This window comes from Aptenodytes patagonicus, chromosome 3, assembly GCF_965638725.1.
Source record: "Aptenodytes patagonicus chromosome 3, bAptPat1.pri.cur, whole genome shotgun sequence".
Taxonomy (NCBI): domain Eukaryota; kingdom Metazoa; phylum Chordata; class Aves; order Sphenisciformes; family Spheniscidae; genus Aptenodytes; species Aptenodytes patagonicus.
In genome coordinates, this window is record NC_134951.1 from 58,315,783 (window position 1) to 58,336,797 (window position 21,015).

Sequence of the window (21,015 nt, forward strand, 5' to 3'; positions counted from 1 at the left end):
TAATCAGACACAATAGAAAGCCTAACAGATGCTTGTCAGAGGGTCAGAAGATGCAGGGTTGCTTTTTTTTTTAACTGCTTGACACTGCTATGACACAAGCTCAGCAGGCAACGTGGCCTCAGCATGATTGCTGCTACACCTTCCAAGTTCCCGGTGTTGGGCACAGGCAGAAGGAGGGCAGAAGTGTCTCAAGGTGAGACTTCTTTGCTCCTGTGGTTGTGTGAGGCTTGCTAGTGTTCCCCCACATCCATCTGCAACAAGATCTCCTCCACCCCTGTGGTGGGTTGACCTTGGCTGGCTGCCAGGTGCCCACCAAGCTGCGCTCTCCCCCTTATCAGCAGGACAGGGGGAGAAGATAAGATGAAAAATTCACGGGTCAAGATAAAGGTTAGTTTATCCCAGCCAGACCCAATATGACCCCCAAGGACTTTGTAGACAGGTTGTTCTCGTCTTAGCAATTTCATCCCGTTCTCACAACAGTGCCAATTCCCAGCCATTCTCACTTCCAGACACCCCTTCTGAAATACAGCAGTGCACCCTCCCAACTGAGTAGTCCAGGAGTGCCCTAAACGTTCATTAGACTAACCCAAAGATTAAGCAAGCAATTTAGCAAAGATTAAACAAGTGATTACTTTGATGTTTCTCATTGATTCGATCTCTCCCTGTGCTCAGTCAGCAGCCCCTCAGCACTCCAAGCTGTCCCATCTTCATGGTCGGCATGAATTGTTTTGAGCAGGTTGTGCAGACAAATTTGTAGGTTTATTATTGTGTAAATCTCATGATCTTCATTTCTCAGAATGTCATATGTATAGAGCTGTAAAAACGTTGACTTTTGTGCAAGGTTTGTGTCGAAATGAATATTACTGTTGTTATTATTTCTTCCTTCTCAAAGTCTTGTTTGAGGAGATGAAGTTTAGACTCCCATAAGTAGTTTGTTCCACAGTGTAAATCGGATTTTTAATTCTGATCTCTGACTATGAAAAAGCATTGTCCATTCTGCCACAAATGCTCTTTCTTGAACTGAAATACTCTTCTTGAAGGAGTGGTTTCTGAAGCCACAGCTCTTGAACTGTTTTAAACTAGAAGAGGATAAATTGATGATATAATGAGTCTTCCTAATCTCTAATTTCCATAGTTTGATGAATTTCAGTATAGCATGGTTCATTAATATATAAGAAAATGATTTGCAGGCAAATTAAGTGGTTGACACAGGTACTAAATAATAAAAGCATATAAATTAAATTCAAGCACACAATTAATTACAAGATTAATCTCTCTCATCTGGTCCCATGATATCTCTCAAGTATGCCTGCATATACATAATCATATTAGTTGAGCATGAAAATATTTATATGTACACCTTAATATGATACTGATGATATTCTGTACCTCACATAGTTGTACAGTACACACAGGTGAAGTGTGATACTTCCCAACAGCGTGAACTGAAAACTAGCAAAAAATAGTATCTGGTTCTCAGGTTGCTCTCATGTTTGAAGGGCCATATACTACCTACCTTTGCATAGTAAGATGCATGCAGTAAGGAAGCTGTAACAGCAATGTGGCATGATTTGAAGGCCATTGATACCAAAACTTTCTCATTGACCGCCACTGTTTTGTTCAGATAATTTCCCCTGTGAAGCCCTCTGATGTCTGTCTAGGCACTTGGCATAGTGATCAGACTTAGGGAGCAATAGGAAAATAGTCACAATGAAAAAAAATCATCCTCATTAATTTCATGTAAAGCTGAACATTTGAAGGGCCACTGTCATGCCAAATTTGGTTTTTGTGGGTAAAGATATTTTTGCAGCTGCAAACAGTCTTCTATGATGTCCTTTCCATCTGTCTTTCCAAGAAAATAAATATTCTTTAAAGAGAACAGAATCTGAAAAAGCAGAATGACATCCCGTCGGGTAAATCATGTTTGTTTTATTTCACAAGTCTCAACAACTTTTCAGTCTTGTTCTGGATTTCCCAGCTCCTGCTTGGGCAGGCCACCAGGATGTTTTGACCCGCAGCCAAATTTCTGTGTGGGGAACTGAGGGGTGAGTGCAGTGGCCTTAGGAAAGTGCGCTCCCAAGTCACAGTGAGCCCTGTCTTGGCCTCGGGTCACCCTCTCGGCCCCTGTCCCACCTCGGCAGTGGGAGCTCCCAGAGGACTTGCACCTGCTTAACTCAGGTGCAAGATATAAACATGGATCTGTGTGTTCAAACTGGGCTTTATAAACAAAAGCATTTGACTTATACAGAGTAATTTAATTAAAATTGAGATAAATTTTAGTTTAATCCAAAAGTAAACTAAGGAAGGAAATTAAAAGCTAATTTATTTTTTTACATCTATGAAGCATTTAGGTGCTTTACAGCCCCATATGGTCCTTGTCAGATAATCCCTTCCACACATAAATTAACCAGTGCATGTTGCTCAAAAGCAATGTGTAAGGTACCTACAATCATGTTGCAGTATAGCCTGCATGAATATAATCCCTTAACCCAGCGCATGTGCTGTATATGATGGGTATGTCATTTGATTCACTCATGCGGCTTATGAGAGAATTTCTGCCTTTTCTCCGTTCCTCTTATTTCTTACTAGGAAAAAAAAAAGGTCAATGGAAAATGAAATGCATATTGTTACAGTGAAATCCTATTTAATGGCTAACTTCAATTCCAAAAGGCAAGGAAACGGAGAGCTAAGGCTGAGATTTCATCCTTCAGTTATAACTACAGCCTTAGACACCTTTCAGAGGGGTGATTTCTGGAGACCAAATGCTATTGAATAACACAGAAATTCTTCCTCTTCTTTTTAATGCTAACGGTGGGTTTATGCATGTGTTTTTGTAACAATAGCTTTGTAAAGCTTTAGACCAGAGTGTCTCAAATGTCATGCATGCACAGAAAATGATTTAATCCCTGATTTTTCCTCACACTTTTCATTTCAACTGTCAGTCTGACCCCCTGCTCTCTTTGCTCCAAGCACAGATCTAAACTGTGCTGGGAGGGGAAATAAAATAAACTTGCCAGTTGAAGGTTGTGACCACGCTTGTATATGGCTGGGAGGCAAAAGATTCTCTGCTGAAGAAAAGCAGCTGGTCTGTGATGAAGCCTCCCTGCGCCCCGGTGGACTTTTTATTCCATTTTTGAGAAGCCATCATTTTGGAGAGATACCTGAGCTGGAATGGCATCCTCCGTAGCTGTCTGCACAGGAGACGAGCTTCTTCAGAGGGTAGTTTCAGCTTGTGCAGGCTGCTCTCTGATCCGTGCGCGTGAGGGTGAACCAATACAAGTGCCGCTGGTGAAGCCCTACATGCAGAGCAATCCGGGAGATAATACAGGAGTGCCATTTTCCAGTGCCGGAGATGGGGAGGTTGGCACACCTGAAGGATAAGGGCAAGAACAGAGCTATGCCTCCTCTGTACCCGCCACCATCAGGAGAGTAGTGTGGTGCTGATTAACTTCCCAGCATAAACTGGGAAAGCCTCATGAGGCTGATCTCATTTACTGCAGCTGGACGTCAATTCTGATCCATGTTCTCCTGGTTCAGGAGTGCATTTTGGCCTGCCATTGCCCTGTGTATGGGAAGGAGGTGGCGTACCAGCTACACACACTGAGGAGACCCTCAGCGGCCTGGTCACAGCCCGCTCGTTGCCTTTGTGTGACTCCACAGTTCAGTGCTGGGAAGGCAAAATTATACCCAAATCTCACTAAGAAAATCTATTGTACATGACTGAGTTTTCTTTTCTTGCATATCCGAAATATAGATGCTAACATTGTGAAGAAGTTGCAGTAAAGCAACCTGGGAGGCAGGGAGCATAGGCAGATCAATGCTCTGTCAAAATGTCAGACTCAGTTTATCTCCTGCAAGAGGATCTTATAGCTCCCCCTTCTTCACAGGTTTCATTTTACTTTAAGTGAGTCATCATTCTCATCCTTTAGGTCATTGGTGGCTTTGGTCATACATTTGGCACCGCAGCAGGATCCTGTGGGCCAGGAATTTCACTGTCCTGACCCTCTAAAAATCTGCAGCTGACCCCTTTCCCAGATCATTTCCAATTTTTTTTTTTTTTTATTTCAAACACCTTGCAATTTTAAACTCTATTAAAAACAGCAAAAATGAGATCAACGCCCTTATGTTTTTTCAGCTGAGCCTGTTCCATCATTGTGTGTCAGGTCTGTAATAAATTTACAGTGTTGACAGAGGCAGTCATGCTGTTTCACTGAATTTAAAGGAAGAGAGGAAGGGAGAGATTTATCTTGGAGCCTGAGGGTAGAGCAGTAAGCCAGGACCATCGCACTCATACCTAAAAATGAAGAACTTCATGTTGCAGATAGCTGGACTTTCCATCTAGCAGGAGGTGAATTCTCTCCAGTTGTAATTTCCACTCAAAATATCTTTTTTCTTTTTGAATTATATGGAATAGAACTTTAAACGCAGATGCAGAAGTTTGGGCTACACTTCTGTGTAGTTTTGGCTGGGTAACGGCCATCACTGCTGTGTAGTGAGCAAACAGCAAAAGCAACAGCAAGGAGAGGGAGAAGTACCTGCCCTCCACATCCCTTTGAGGAGGTTGGTGTTGCAGTGGCCCCTTTCCCTGAGCGCTTCCTTTCCTGCAGACCTGTGGTGTCACTGAAGTAGAAAGGCAGAGAGGACCTGTGAAAGCAACTATGGGTTATCGCTGCGTCAGTTCTGGGCACCCAACTTTCAAGTTGGGCACTTTCAATGCCTCAGAGGGACCTTGTTTTTAGAAAGGACCAGTAGCAGACAGAAGAAAACTCAACACCTTTCAAGTCCTGTAAGCAGGGCGCTCAAAATCGGTCCCATCCCTAAAGTATTGACTTTGCCCAGATCCGCAGAGGGATGTGAAGATGGTGATGTTGAGCTTTGTTACCGTAATTTTTACATGATAGCTCTTGCAGCAGCATTTGTAAGCCTGAGTTAAGCACCGTAATTCCCTATTAAGGGAAACCAGCTGGGCCAGGAAGGGTGTAGCCTACTGAAATCCCTCATTGCTGCAGCCCTGGGGTAGTTACCTACCTAAACCAGGAATTCACTCTCCAGCTGTGCCTCCGCAGTTCCTTTGGAGCTGGAGCACTAACTTCTCTTCCAGAAGGTGGTACCCAGCTCTGTGAAACAGCCGAACCCTTAAATTGTCTGCCTGCGTGGCTTCAGCGGTCTCATTCTGAGGACTCAAACTTCTATATTCTACCTCCTGTGGTATATTAACGGCCACATTAGAGGTGGATCTGATGGGGTTGTTTTCTGTTCCTCCTTAATGAAGTTGTGCCACCATGAAACTAAGTATGCAGGCTTCACAGGCAAGAATAGGGTAGAGAAAGACACTCGCCCAAAAGGAAAAAATCCTGGCCTCCGTGCATTAAAGAACTGTTGGGAAAAAAAATGCATAAAATTTTAATGTCCTTGTGTTTGTCATAATATCCATGAGCAAGCAACTTTGAGCATTACTCCTGCTTGAGGGGCTGCAGAAGGAGGCAGCAGCAATACTAAGATACATGTGGGAAACGGTGAAAGAAGGTCAGGGCCTTGAAGAGTCGAAGTCAGAATAAGCCACAGGCAGATGAGCATCTCTCCTTTGAAGTAGCTGGAGATGTGGGAAAATGTGCAGTGGCTTAGTGCCATCCTTGGTGAAATGCTAATGTGGGTATCCTTTGTCTTTCTGTACCAGGGGTGCAATTAAGGGGCCAATATGCAGCGGCCAATTTAAGGACATTTTTCTTAAGGTTTCTTTTAGGTGTTTCAAGCATGTAGATGATAGTTGGAACTTACTGTAAAGAAGATTCAAATTTATGGGAATTGCACATGCCTACTTGGGGAGAAAACGTGGCCCACTGAAGCAGGGATTTTTCAATTTTTCTGTGTTTCAACGTTATTGAAAACATCATTGATAAGTTCCAGAAAAGTTGCAAAAAAAAAAGTAATAGTTGTGTTCTGAAGCATTATATATAATTAGTTTTAGCCAAGCAAAAGATTTTGCAAAAGCCAGGCAGATCAATTTGATTTTTAAATTAAACTTTTACATTAGATATTAAATGCTGTCTGGAATGAACAGTCATGGTTATTTAATATCTGCATTTTGCAGATGTGCTGATTAAAAAAAAACCACAAATGAAAAAATTCTACATCTTGTAATAACTGAACTAGTAGTTTTAGTTCTCCAAAAGCCAGCCATGATCTTCACAAATGCTCCTTCACACTTTCAATATTCATACCTGTCGCTTCTTTAACCTCTAATTTTATTAGAGAAAAAAATAAACTATCATTGCTTTAGGTGCCTAATTGTGGATGCACAGCCAGTACTCAGAACTGCATACACTTAGAGTTACGCATTTTACAGGGACAGAAATTCAGGAACAACTTTTGCAATTTTCAGGAGCATCAGAAAAAACCTGAAATCATCCATCATACCATCATACATGCCATTTTCCAGGAACTCTACCTAATTTTCCAAGCACATACTTCTTGTTTCTGACAACACTGAATTAAGTTACAGTAGGATCTATCACTTGAGGAATCTTGAGTCATTTAAACTTGTTTTCCATCAGAGCATTCAATCAAGATTGGCTTATCAGTGGCAGGGTTATAACAGGAGCTGTAATGCTTTTCACCTCCTTCTTTATCAACTGTCTCTCAGTAGCTGTAAGACTTAGTCCATAAACCCCCATCAGTTTAAATTGTATTAGCACTGTACAGTAACGGCAGGAGAGCAATAAGAAGTGATGTTGTACTTCTTAGGGCACTAGTGAGCTATTTTTCTTGATGCTGGGAATCATCCAGGCCTATTACTGTAGGCTCGCAGCTCCTCTGAGAAAACTGGGAGCTAATGATGATCTTAACTGAACTGAAACTTTTAAAACTGTTTCTCATATTATGTAAAGATATTCATCACTGTATTTATAATGTCCTGAGCCTCAGGCCATAAAAACCACTGCAAGTGAGATGAACTAATGAAATTTGACAAGAGAACTTCGTTTTCTCCAAGAGACGGGGAGCCATCAGTCCTTCTGCGTCCCGGTTTCCTCCAACAGCTGAAAGCTCAAACTGGTGCATTTGGAACAGAGTAAGAACAAATACCCATCTCATAAAAAGACATCTATTTGTGTGCTTTATTCTTGAATTATAAAAATAACAGTGATCAGCAGCCCAAAGACTGCCTAGGTTTCATAGGCTAAAATGTAATATTTTCAGCAGCTGTCATATTTCATATGGAGTTCTAGCCTGAGGAATTGCAGCTCACTCTTTATCCATACTTGAGTCCCTTATTCTATTTCTAAGACCGGAAATCTCACTTTTTGAATTAATTTCTGGAAAATTATGGAAGAAGAGTTACTTGTTTAACAGTACTGTATTCCTCAATTGTAACTAGTTTTGTAAGCTCTTGTGTGGAAAGTTAATTCTGTCATTTATTATTCCAATCTAGATCAAATCTTTAGATCTGGAAGTCTTAATTTCTCTAGTCACACTTGGGTAAAGAGTGACAATTTATAAAAGTTTATGGACTGCAGCTAGCTTCAGTCAGTTTATTTGGCCAAAATAACCTGAAATACAATTCTTTTATCACATGGTCATCTATAATTATATTTTTGATTCCATCAGAAAGATTGGAATATTTTCAGTCTGTCCAGTGCTCCCTAGACTGGGAAGTTGCCAAGAATTGTATATGGAGAGACCTTCATTCTTAAAGAGAAAAAGCCTGTGGTGCTCCGAGTCCTGTGATTCGTAGCTGAAAAAGCACTAGGAAATTGTTGGTTGGAAGGCAGCTGGCTGTTTCAAAACTTAGGCATCTTTTTAGGATAAACTTGCTTTTTTTCCTTTCTTGGCTCACTGGTAGGATGAAGCTGACTATTGACAAGTTGCACCAACACAGCCCCCTGCCTCCAATTTGCCTGTAATGATTTACCACTGGACTCCATCAAGATAATAGCATGGAAATTTTGTCACACTTTCCTTTGCTATTTTTTAATGTATTTCTTATTAAAAAACTAAAAAAAAGTGCCACCTTTGAACTTAGAGTCAGTGCAGCAGATTGTCTCAGCAGTATATTGCTAACTATTAAATGTAGGGGTAAGTTTTATATGTGTAAGAATAGTCTTTAAAAAATTCCAGTTCCTTTGTTATTAAGGAATTGTAAAACACACATATTTATGAGCATGTGTGTGTGTGTGTGAACTTGGGGTAAAAGCTTATAATAAATGAAACCCATTTTCAAGAATTGCTGTAATCGGCAATATACAAGAGTTGGGAAATTCATTAGGTAAGATCTCATCTTAAGAAACTGCTCCAAAGACTCCCAAGACTTGCTGCATATGATTCTGCTTTGTTTTTATCCGAAGCCAGCAATCTGTGCTGGTCCCTCAAGCTGTCACTTAAAAGCAGAAGAGCCTGAGTCCGCCACAGCTTTGAGGTGGATGTACCTAGACCTTGAATTTTAGTGAGCTCCCCCAAAACACTCTTAAATTCAAGCCTGGTTGTATTTGAATAAAAATTAGAACCTTAATGCTTTAAATAGAAAAACCTCAGAGCAACTAGGAAAGCCAAAAGAAGAATAAGAAATGTGCGCAGCTCTCCCCTTGCCCAGTGGGTCCTTCCAGTCAACGCGGTGACTGCTGGGGCTTCTCCAGCTCTTGGGAAGCACCAGCCGCGTGGCCAGGTCTGGCTGTCCCGTCCCTGCTCCTCAGGACCATCCGTGGACGCTGTGTGAGGTGCAGCCCTCGGCTTCGCACGGTGACTCTCCTCTACCTGCCCAGGCCTTGCCGTCCCCACAGCCTTCTCCCTGGGGCCGCTGAAGGAAAAAACAACCGCACTTCCCTCTTTTGGGGCCCATCCAAGTCAGTGACTTGTTACAGACACGTCATGGGTAACTGAGAACACGCAGAAACAGCCAATACCGTGCAATACGGAGCTTCGGTCTGCTGAGGAAATTCCTGTAAGGTTTGGTCCAGAGCTGCAGTGCGAACAGGGAGGCGGTGGTGAGCTGGGGAGGTGGCAAGAGAGGGTGACGAGACCAAGAAGGCGCAGAGCTCCCCTCCTCTCCTCAGCTTAAGGCATAAAGACTTTTAACCGCAATGAGAAGGAATTAATTTTGTACTTCTGGCCCACCTGGAAAGGCTCAAAGCCTTGGTTAAAAAAATAAAAAAAAAATCTTTTTTAGCTTGGTTGGGATATGGAACAGAAAACAGATGACGAACTCTTGAGTAGTGTTTTACTCCTCTGCTGGCTTTTCTTCAAAAAATAGGCCTAGGGTGTCAAGGCCTGGAGCTTTTCAGACCAGCCTGCAGATTTGAGATGTGTGGAGTCCACAGTGCTGTCCTCTCGTAAAGAGACTGAAGTGTTTGCGTTTGGAAAATAAAGAGCTAATCCTCTCCAGATACTGCAGAGAATCTTCATTTCTTCTGAGCGTCAGTGGGAGCTTGAGGTACTCTGCAACTCACCGTATAGAAAATTCACCCTTTGTGCTGAGATCCAGTACAAAGCCATCATTTAAATGCAACTGAAGATTTCAAAATAATGACTTAGTAGGAATTAAGTGATGGATAGGCTTGGTGTTGCATGGTTTTCACTCTCTGATTTGTAGGTTAATATTAGAGTTATTCATATTCTAATGCAGTATATGAGTTTAGCTGGGATTCAGGCTTTGGTATTTCACTGTTCAATGATGGCTTGATGCTTATATTCTGAAAATATTTTAGGTTATTTGTTTTCCCTTACCAGAAATATTAAAAAAGTCTTTTGTATAGACCTTCAAGACCATTATATTTTCTTGAGACATCATCTAGTGTGATCATGGAGAATGTACACCATGGGAGTAGCTGACTAATAGAATAAATGTGGTACATGTGCCAGTGGTGTTATTATCAGTATATATGTGGGGGAACTTTGTTGCTCTTTAGTGCTGTGAACATTTTATTATAGAATATTATGACTACTTCTGTAAATTGCTCTAAAGCAGCGTGCAGCAGCTTTGATACATTAATTGAAGATACTTGCTGCAATCCTTACCTTATTGAGAGAGGCAGAGAGGAGGGAAGGGTTGCATGTACCAACTAGTAGAATTTCTCCCCTGTGTAACAAACATGTCAGAACAACGGGAAAATAAGAACAGATAAGTTTCCTTGCAAAATTAGTGTAGAATCGTGTTCTCTAGATGCAATTGATTTCAGAGCAATGCAGGACTAATAGGAGGCTTCATATGCTTAAGACCTATTAGAAAATCTGCAGCTTTAGCTTTCAATGAGAGCTCAATTTATTGTCCGGGAAAAAAGTTTTACCAAATCTTGTTAATTTAGTCTTTCACAAGCTGCCTATGTGTGCGTTAAGTGCAAACAGCAAAATATGCAAGTAATGTCCATGTCCTCATTAAGCAGCCATTCAAATGTGGGGTGGTGTGGGAATTTAGGAACTTGGACGCAGTGGAAGCAGCTACATCCCAGGGTGGGGTGTGTGCGGTGTGTGTTTGGTATTTGAGGTTTTGACATGTGTGCCGTTCCTGCTTCTCCTATAGTAATGTGGGTCAACTTTTCTGTAGGTGGGATAGGTGTTTAAGATAAGGTTCCACATCCACCTTTAAGCATTTAAATAAATTTGACTGGATTCTTATAGGGACATAACTTCAGCTCACTTTGAATCACAGTAAAGTTTTTAAGACCTTGTTTTATTTTTCCTTGTGCTTTTATAGAAACACACTAAAATGCACTCAAGTGAAGAAGCTTGGCAAAATCATAGTGCTGTGACAGACATCATCAACTTTGCTATAGCATAGCAGTAATCAGTCTGTAAATGAAGTGTATCTCTTTTTTCTTTTTTTAAATATATGCTTGGAACATTTGGAGCGATTACTCTGTATAGCAGTCATTACCGTCACAGAGAAAGTGTGGTTCTGCCTGCAGGCCCGCTCTAACAGAGCTGTGGAGCAGCCTTTACAGATGTGTTCCTCTAATGAAATCTCAGTTCAGGAAACAGACTGCTAATCTCTCGTCTGCTGGAGCCTGTGGCATGCTGAAGGATTAACACACCTCATGCTAGAGATTAAAAGTAGCGGTAGCCTCTGTTCTTTGCCCTCTGAGGTACTCTTTAGCTGCTTCAGTGAGGACCTATCAGTGGAAAGAGACCAAATAAAGTACAAAAGAGAGGAGGGAAAGCAATTAAGTTAAAAGAAAACTGACACGGAGGTGCTTTAAAACAGGATTTAGTGTCAGAATAAAACAGTCCTGAATGTTTAAATCACTTGGCCACCCTTTGCATGTCACTGATTCTCCAGCATACAGCAGCTGTGATTGTGTGGCCCCTTCTGAATGTTGCACTGCATTGATTTTGTGTTGTGAACGGTGTTTTAATGTTCTGAGGAGGACGTGGAAATGAACTAACAGTCAAAGCTAAATGTTTTAACTTTATGAAAAATAATTACAGGAGACCCTGAGGATAGCTGTTTAGTACTTTATATCATGCCAGTGTGTATGTGCTAGGAACCAAGCACTAGCTTCAGAGTTCTTTGATATGAGAATGTCTGCCTTCAGAAGTTTATGGCATTATAATGGCTGATAAAGAAGGAGAAACTCAAGTGACAGAAATTTCCATATGCCTGGAGGAGCAAGTAAAAATGATGCGCAGCAGCTACCAGCCCAGGCATTTAAACAGAAATTAATGGCTCCCGATGCGAAGATGAGGCTTTGTCTTCTGGCTCCACTTCTAAAGAGGCGATAAAGAAATATTGTTTAATTTCTGTTAGGATATCATGAAAAACCCGTGATAGATGCCTAGCAGTGTGACACCTGGAGGTTTAGGAGTAATTCTGACCTACTTCTTACTTCAAAATACCCATCTGACTCAATAGGAAGCGTTGGACAGATTAACTAGCAAGCGTGGCTACAGTGAAATGAATTTGATCGGTTCCAGTGCAGGATTTTAATTCAAGCAAAAAAATTCAAAGAGCAGGCCTTAAATTGGTGCTTTACAGGAGAAAAATGTCTTCTATTTGCTCTGTATTAGTGAATGACTATCGATAGGATGAGAGGAAATGGCCTCAAGTTGCGCCAGGGGAGGTTTAGACTGGATATTAGGAAAAATTTCTTCACCAAAAGGGTTGTCAAGCACTGGAGCAGGCTGCCCAGGGAGGTTGTTGAGTCACCATCCCTGGAGGTATTTAAAAGACGTGTAGATGTGGTGCTTAGGGTCATGGTTTAGTGGTGGACTTGTCAGTGTTAGGTTAATGGTTGGACTCAATGATCTTAAGGGCCTTTTCCAACCTAAATGAGTCTATGATTCTATGCGTTCATGAGATCAAAGTTTAGAGGCAAGCTGAAGATCTTCCCCTGTTTTAACTTGGCTTGAGAAGATGCTATTGATCTTAGTGAGGGAGAATGAGATTTTTGAAGAATTGCTTTATTTTGATTTAAGTAGAATACAAGTAGAGAAATAGAATAGCACTCAACTAAAGAGAAATAGGACCCTGAAAGGCAGAAAACCTCACTTTTATAAAGCTTTTTGTAGTGAGTCTTTTTTTGGTGTTCTGTTTGAAGGCCCTCAAACCATACAGCTTTTCTTCAAGATATGAATGAATGTTGCTTCCTCAGTGAATGAACGTACTACTGAAGCCAGCATGATAGACCAAAGGCTTACAGAAGAAATCATCCTTTGTGCCAGTCTTTGAGTGGTGGAGGGTATGAAAACCAACAGCAAAAGTGTTGCAGACAGGAGCCATGCTCATATTTCAACAGTATTACGATATTTAGGACAGATACTAATGAGTGCCGGAGATGACAGCAGTGAGTTAGTTGCTTTTTGCTGTGTGTAAAGGAAGTAGTAGGTTTTCCACAGCCATTGAAAGCTGCTTTTCAATGTTTCCTTGCTGCTGCTTCTTAAAAAAGAACGAGTATGTTATTATTCTTATCCAGGTATTAAAGGCTCAGGAGCCAAGACTCTTGGATTATTAGATCATTGTTGGCAGGAAAAAGGAAATACAGATAATGCTCTCAGGCATTTTCTGTACAATTCAGGCATCTTACATTGGTGGTTAGGGTTATCCAAACATTGTATTATTCTTTGTTGCTGCTGACATTGTCACTGGTTAAAACAAATAATTTAAGATTTGTTTCTACTTTTCTGCTTGGAGGGAGATGAGTTGCTCTCTTCCATTCACCCAAGGCAAAAATCATCATTTTATTGATCTTGTGCTTTGGTTTCTCTTATTTATTCATTTCACTTGTTTTCCATGGTAGTGGTTAGTGTCAGCCTACACTGATGAGAGAAGGGGAGCACACCAAATCTTTTGTGCCACTACGTGTCATTCCTGTTTGTAGTGGACATATCTTTAGGTACGGCAGGAGAGTTAATGTGGGTATGAACAGTCTTAGGAAAAACTATACTGTATAAAATGGATCATCTTTGCTGGAAGTCTGAGCACTTCATGGACGTTTGAATTAGTTCTGCTTAAACATCTAATTTATGCTACTCTTTGCACTGACGAGATAAGAATAAAAGAAGAGATGTATCTTTCTATGTCATATATCATCTGTGAAATGTTTAACTAAGTTCTGACTGGAGGAGGAACAGAACAGCTTGATTTCAGAACGAGTTTTCTTACATAATTAAAAATACCAAATGTGTGCAAAAATCAGAGACAAACAGTATGTATTCAATATCATTTATGCAGTCAGTGTTTTGAAAGCCAGTGGCGTTGACAGTACCACTTGTACTGGTCTTCCACAAAGTAGTTTTCTGCATTTTTTACATTCTGTTATTATCCAAAAGACAATTTGTACTTAACAGCTATTTCAAGCTACAGAGATTATACTCTGATCCACATCCAACCTTTATCTACAGACTTGGAGGTGTTCAGGTTCATAGTCTTGATTCTTGTCCATGTCTGTTTTTGCTGAACTCCTAATTACCCTTTGTCTTCATTGATGACTTCAGTAATACAATAGTGAATGGAATTTGACATATTTTGTAATTGACAGAAGACATAGAAAGCTATTCTAAATGACTTCTTAGGAAGAAGACCATAAAATTTGAATTATCTTGAATTACCTTCTTGTTTGTATGTTTATGAAATGTAAAATATAGAAGCCAAGGACAGGCTATAGATATATATATATAAGGCTGTAGACAGCTGCTTGAACTCTTTAGGAAAACTGCCACTTGTAGATGCGGTTGAATGACTTGCCAAAGAATCAACTGCGAAAAAAATGTCTGTTTTATAAATTGCAAAATGGCAATGACAGAATCAAAACGTACTCCGGAGAGGGCTATAATTATCATATACACCCTTGAAAAATTACCTGGTGTTTTTTCATTTTTTGTTGGTTGGATTTTTAATACTGAGGCCAGTACTGCCTGGTTAGGCCTGGTGACACACCTGAACACAGAGAGCTGAGATAAAAAAGTTATGCCTTTTGTAAGACCTCATCAAACTTCCCACCAGTCTGAAAAAATGTAACGAGTAGTGATGTCCAACAGCTAACTGCCATATGGAGCAAGGAATATATTATTGGGAAAATCCTTTCATGAGTGAGGATATATTTAGCTTTCTGTAAATCTAAGTAGGATCCAAGATGCTTCTTTCCAGAACAGATGCAGTCCCACAATGGATGTAATACAACATTCGCTCATGGGCATAGCTGAGATACAGAGAACAGCTAATAACCACCTGCATCCCGTGTAAAGCAGGCAACACATCTAGAGATACAGATTTGCAAACATTTAATTTACTAATGAAATAAAACTGCAAACACTGCAGTAGGCAAGAGGACAGCCCTGTGTGAAACTTCATTGCAGGAGAAGGACGTAGGAAACACTATCTGACTAAATGAAGAACTGTCAACAAGTTTACAAGATTAATATGTGGATTTAAGTTGCAGTCACTATTCAAGTTTCCTATCCCACATCGACAGCATAGCAGGTAACGGCAGGAACTGAAGATCCATAGTTCTGGCAGCATTCGCATCATAGTCTCAGATGTCATCTCCATGGAGCATGTTTGTTTCCCATGGTTATGTTTCACAGTAGAGTGAGTAATGTGAAAGTGGAGGCAGCAGTTGTGAAGTCTTACTTGCTACTTATCCAGCAGTTTCCCATCAAAACATGGGGTTTAGCACAATAAAGTTTGTTCTTTTACTATCTGTGTCAGGCTGTTTGTTCAGCAAGGTATGTTAGCTGAATATAACTACCCAGCCTCCTGTGCTTTCAGTGTGTCTGTTTGGTTGAATCACACCATGACTGACACCGAGACACATTAGTGGGAGGATTGTTTATGAGAAAAAGGGAAACAAATTTGACACTTAAGTTTACCAGGGAAGTTGTTGCGGGAGCACAGATGCTCATCGCTGCCAAATACGCACAGCCGAGGTCAGGGAAATCTGTCAGAGAAAGCAAAGCAGCCTTGAAGCAATTTTTTTTAACCGTCTGGCAGAGGAGAACACACATGAAATATTGTTACAGCTGAGCAGAGTGCTGCCCTCCTTCCTCTACTTCCTTAGGATTGCCTAATCCCCTTTCCTCCTACCAGGCTCTAATGAGACATTGCAGACGGTGCTCCTCTCCCGCCTTCCCCTCTCCTTCATGGGTTCCCCCAGGAACCTACAGCTCCTCTCTTCTGTGGGATGGTGACAGTGACAGCAGCAGCCGGCTGGGTTTGGACTAAACGTCCCCTTCCGATGTCCTTTCGCTCTCCCTTGCAGTCGTCGTGCCTGCTCCTCTTCCAGGCCCACACTTTAGCGTTTCGTGCTTCTGCATGGGGAAGTGTAGCTGTGGAGGAGGCCTGGTCAGCACAAAAGTACTGACACGTGGGGAACCTGGGAAACCTCTTAAAGGTAATTTAAAAATACACATATTCCTGTGCTATGGGTATAGGAGATCCTGACAAAAATTGGAAAAGGAGGATTGTTTGGGCTGAGTTGGGCTGTGCGGTTAGAGCCCGGAAAAGAGACAAAGATAGGTAGAAGGGAAAAGGATATCACTGAGAAGACTGAAGAAAAGGTATAAAAATAACCTACACTGTAAAAGGGTGGGCTTTCAGATATAGCAGTTTCTTGAGTAACGAGGAGAAAGCTATAGAAAGACAGAACATGCACAAAAGGAGCAACTGTCGGAGGCCTGTGGGGAGACAGACTGGGGAATGCTGTAACAGGGGAATGCAGAGGAGACTGCAGGTCAAAGTCAAGAAAAACAGATTAAAGCAAGAAGCCAAACCAGAAAATACATTTTTAAGAACCAGAAGGGGACAGGAAGAGAAAAAGTGGAATCTCCCACTCCCGCCAAATAGAAGGGGAAGTATGCAGTGACAAAGATGAAAGAAAAGATACATATATTTGCACGGTAGATGGAAAGAATAGTTTATACGATGAAATGAAATGAAGGGAAGGAAGTTATACAGTAAATTCACATTGATGGTGAAACACTATAAAATCCTTTCTCTGATTTTTCTCTGTGGCTACTAAGTCCTGGAAGAGCTGTGATTCCCGCTCTGAATGATACTCCTGGGTCTTTCTGTTAGGGAAGATGCTCGAAGGAAGCAGTGCTGTATTTTGGTTCAGTTAAACTATCATTTATCCTTTGTGAAATGTGAAATGCGAAATTAAATGGTAGAGATGTACCATCTGCTGTTGTTTAATATGTGAGTAAAAGCTAGTGTGTTTGGGCAATGTTTAAGTCCGTGATAAGAGCAGAAATAATGGCAATGTTATGTTGGCTACACCCAGCAGATCCCTCATTGACTGAAGCATCGCGTTTCTTCCCGTGTCTTAGCACTGTCGAACATGATTCCTGGAGGAGAATGAGCATTTCCTCCTTGGCAAGGGGGCTGAGTGTTTTATGTCTGTGTTTTTCTCATTCCTTTTAGGGATCTCTTGCTGTCTGTGGCGCTTGGCCAGGTACTCTCCCTCCTTATCTGTGGCATTGGTCTCACGAGCAAGTATTTGTCAGAAGATTTCCACGCCAACACACCTGTTTTTCAGAGCTTCCTCAATTATATCCTTCTATTCTTGGTCTACACAACAACACTGGCTGTCAGACAAGGTAAGTGCCTCTCTGAAACTGTTTTGTAGAAAACAGCGAGGATAAAGGCTTTTGCAGAACAACAAGCAATGTGATTTAGACACATATCCCATGAACATTTGTTACGTATTTACATTACCTAGTAACACATATTGGATGAACTGAAAAAAACCCAACAAATCTTCATTAGCAAAGAATAAATCAGTAGATATCGGGGATAGTGGTACCAAAAGCAAAGCAAAAAGAAACATCAGTACTTTTCACTTACTAACTGTTTTCATGGGAATGCCTCTCTTACACCTGCCTCGCTGGCAGCACAACCACACACTCAGGGTTCGGTTTGGATTTGACTGCATGTCTTACTCGGAAATATTAGTATGCTTTACATCTTACATAGGCTAAGGAGAGCTCAGGTGCAAGCAAAGAAGAGCTTGCTAGTTCTAGTTGCTGATCAAGGCAATTAAATAGATCACCTATTGTTAGAAAAAAATAGCAGCCAATTTTTAACCATTGGGAAGTAGGAGATAAAGGGAGGGAATTCGAGGTGCTGTTTCTTTGGGGTGCTGTGTGGGCGGAGCAGCTCTACAGTCCTGCCACTGCTTTGTGACAGGGCCTGTGTAACCAGTCTGACCTCCAAAGTGAGAAATCCATTCTAGTATGCTTTGGTACTGTGTATCAAATGATCCTCTGTTTGACGGTCTGTATATAATATAGGGGGGGTTGTGCCTTTCGTGCCCATCCCTCCCTTCTTTGAGATTTCATGTCTAGATGAGGTGTGGGAGGTGAATGCGTTTAAGCACATTTCTCAACCACTCTTTTTTTTGTAATGGTTTTATTTACTTACCTTCACAGAACATGTGGATTAGAAGCAAAATAAAAGAGCGAAAATATCATGTGCTTTCCTGACTCGGCTCTCCTGACATAAGGAGGGAAGGGCTCTATGGAGGAAAGGAACTACAAAATGTATTAGGCCGTGGTACATTTATCAGCATACTGAGAGGTTCACGTTTTCTTACAGGAACAAATATTTTGGGGTCATTCTTTGATGTCACATCTTTTAATGATTTGGGAACAACACTGAAGCTTAAGTTCTTCACTCATAGTACAGTCTTGTGATACAATACTATAAAGTGTTCCAAAACAGCAAGACTTCATTTCCATGCAAAAAATGAACAGTCAAAAATATACTGCTGTGCTCCAGCACAAAGCACTTAAATGTATTACAACTTAAGTTTTATAAACCTTGGTCTCCATTGGTGTTTTTCAGCAGCGATGAAGGCCAATCTGCAGAGGAAGTGTCAGCTCTTATATAAGGAGAGATTTCTTAGGCAGTGTTTTGCTGTCTTGGTATTTCAGTTTGTGTAGGGGGAAACATCACCACATGCTTTGCTCTGCAAAAGGTTTAAAACATGTATTAGTAGCAACTTTCTGGAGAACTGTGTTTAAAAATAATTCTTCTGAGTGTAGGATTGCCTAGATGTTCACAAGTTCTATCCCAGAAATGTCCTTCTTGGGACTGATTTAGATACTGTGGAAGCCAAGTCCCTATGACTTTTAAATAGATTTCACTTTTTTGAAAATGCTAGCTTGTGAGGGGATATATGGGCCAGCATACTGCTGTGCATTACAAGGGTTTATTTAGAATAATGTTTGACACCTGGTATATATCGACATTTCAAAAATGCTACCAAGCACTCTGTTTTACACGTATAAAAATATGTATTAAAACTGTATCTTTATAAATAATTTTCTGACTCTGTTTAAAAATGTAGTGGTGGACTAAAGAGAGTTTGTCGGGCCTATCTGTTGTGCCAATATGATAGATTTGGGAAGCGAATGGGGAAAGCGTCAAGGATATGTGAAAAATATTTTCTGGACAAGTGAGGAGGGTTGGGGAAAGTGTTTGAACAGGCCCGCTGCTGAATACGGACCATACGAACAACCAGAGCACAACGTAAAGGGTACCAATGGAATAGTCTGGAAAAGGAGCTGTCAAAAAAAGAAAGATGGTTTGGTCCAAAAAAATCCAGAACAAAATTGGCTACAGAAGCAATGAAAGCAATGATCCAGGCACTCAGCATAACATTCCTGCTGGATGGTATAGCACTATGCAGCCAACTCATTTACTCAGCATTTGATATTGCCAAGTGATTGAGCCTGACGCTGTCTTTTTGCTTGCGTATTTATTCAGATTTATTATCTGTGTTTGTTCCACTAAGGCAGTTTTTCTAGCAGCTCTAATCGTTTGGCTTAGTTAACAGATGGAAATCACATAATAATGATATTAATTTTATATGGGATGATTCTGTTCTGAGTGCTGGGAACATCAGAAGGCTTTTTTTTCAAGTGCGGTTCTTCTACTCTGTATGCAAGATTTAAGATTCTTTAAATTATCCTCTTCCTCCTTCAGAAATCAAAACATCATAAGTTGGCTGGTAGTCAAAAATAACTGCATCCCTTTGTCTTTTTCTTTGCTTGCTTTCTAAATCTTTGGGGTTTTTGCAGAAATGTACTGGCTACGGAGGCATCACTTGAGGTGGCCAAAAAAACTCTTAATTCACTGTAGGACTGAAAACTATAATTTCCTGGGACATAAGGAACTCCTCTTTCTTTAGAGGCTTCTTCTAAATTTTGATTTACTGTGGATCCCCTTTGACTTAGCCTTCTCTCGCTGTTCATCTTCTCACCCCATATAAACTTCCTGAGTGATACTGAAAAGGTAGAATTTGCACTGGTCTTTGGGAATCATCATTAGCAGATGAGTAAAGCTCCTGATTCCTGATTCCTGAGCTCTTCTGACTAAAGCCTTCTGCAGTGAATGCCCAGCTTCCAGCAGCTAAAGTTAGTCCATGGGCACCAGCAGCTTCCACTGCATTTTTATATTGTGGATCAAGATGGTTTTTTCCAAAATAATTTTATCACAGCCCTTTAATGGGTGCAAAGATTAGGACTACCACCTTGCAATGAATCCACATGTCATCAGGCAGTGTAGGAGATGCACAAGTCCTGCAGATGCGAGAATCTCTGAGTACTTTTAAGCTTCATTCCCATGATAAAGAAAAAAAAAAAAAAAAGAAGAAAAAAAGAAGGAGAAGCTTGTCCTGTAGCTCTAGATGGAGAACCAGTTTGAAGGCAGTAAAAGTGAACTCCACAGTTCCAAGCAGTGAAGTCCGTACAGGTAAGACTGTTCATCATTATTGCAGTTTTGTTCTCATGACCAGAAATAAGCAGTGACAGAACTGTTAAAGGAGATCTGTTCTTGTGAAATTTTCATATGAGCCTTAAAGCGTGGATATTACTCAGGTAGAGGTCATGAAAAGGGAAGGACTTTGACCAAACTGGGATTTTTCTGATGCAAAATCCGACCACCTTTTCTATCAGTTGAACTCTAACGTTTCTGTTAAATGATGAATCTGGTATCTAGAAAACTCTTTCTTTTATTCTGGATATTTTAATGCCAATTTTAATTTTTTTTGTTATATGTAAATTTAAGTTGAACGTATTATTTCCCCGAAGACGTGAGTGCAGAGGTTCTTCACAGTTAGGAATGCACACACTCAGGCATGCATAGATGCCAATAGCCACTTACCCACAAATACATGTCCCCTAGAGCTTCCAGTCCAATGCTCATTAATGCACCAGTGTTGAGGTCTGAATATAATTCTTGCAGTTTTCTTTGTATGAGAGCAATGCTATAAAATTAATGTCACTAATGCAGCATTATAAGGCAATGAATGTCATTATGCTTTATCTGGCTGATATGCCAAAAATTTAATAGGTAACAAGGACCTCTTCAGTTCTTTCTCTTGAGGTAACTTCCTCTCATGCCTGTTGTTTTCACAGCCAAAACCTCTATTTGTCCATGGTAACACCTCTGAGTTGAGAAGAAGGTTTTAACACATATTATCTCAGCTCAGTCCCCTCATCAGCAGAGGATTCTGCTTAACAAAATCTTGTCAGGACACTTCCAGATACTCCTTTGGGTTGTGTGTTATTATTAATTGAGGAAAAGAAAAG

At 40.8% G+C, this 21,015-nt stretch overlaps 1 protein-coding gene across 1 annotated transcript in view; it reads left to right on the top strand.

Annotated features, from left to right (window-relative positions):
• SLC35F1 (solute carrier family 35 member F1) overlaps positions 1 to 21,015 on the top strand; it is a 253,289-nt gene that overhangs the window by 127,797 nt on the left and 104,477 nt on the right. The window contains exon 2 of the mRNA XM_076333482.1: positions 16,844 to 17,019. Within this exon, the coding sequence (XP_076189597.1) occupies positions 16,844 to 17,019 (176 nt within the window). The remainder of the gene's footprint in view (positions 1 to 16,843; positions 17,020 to 21,015) is intronic.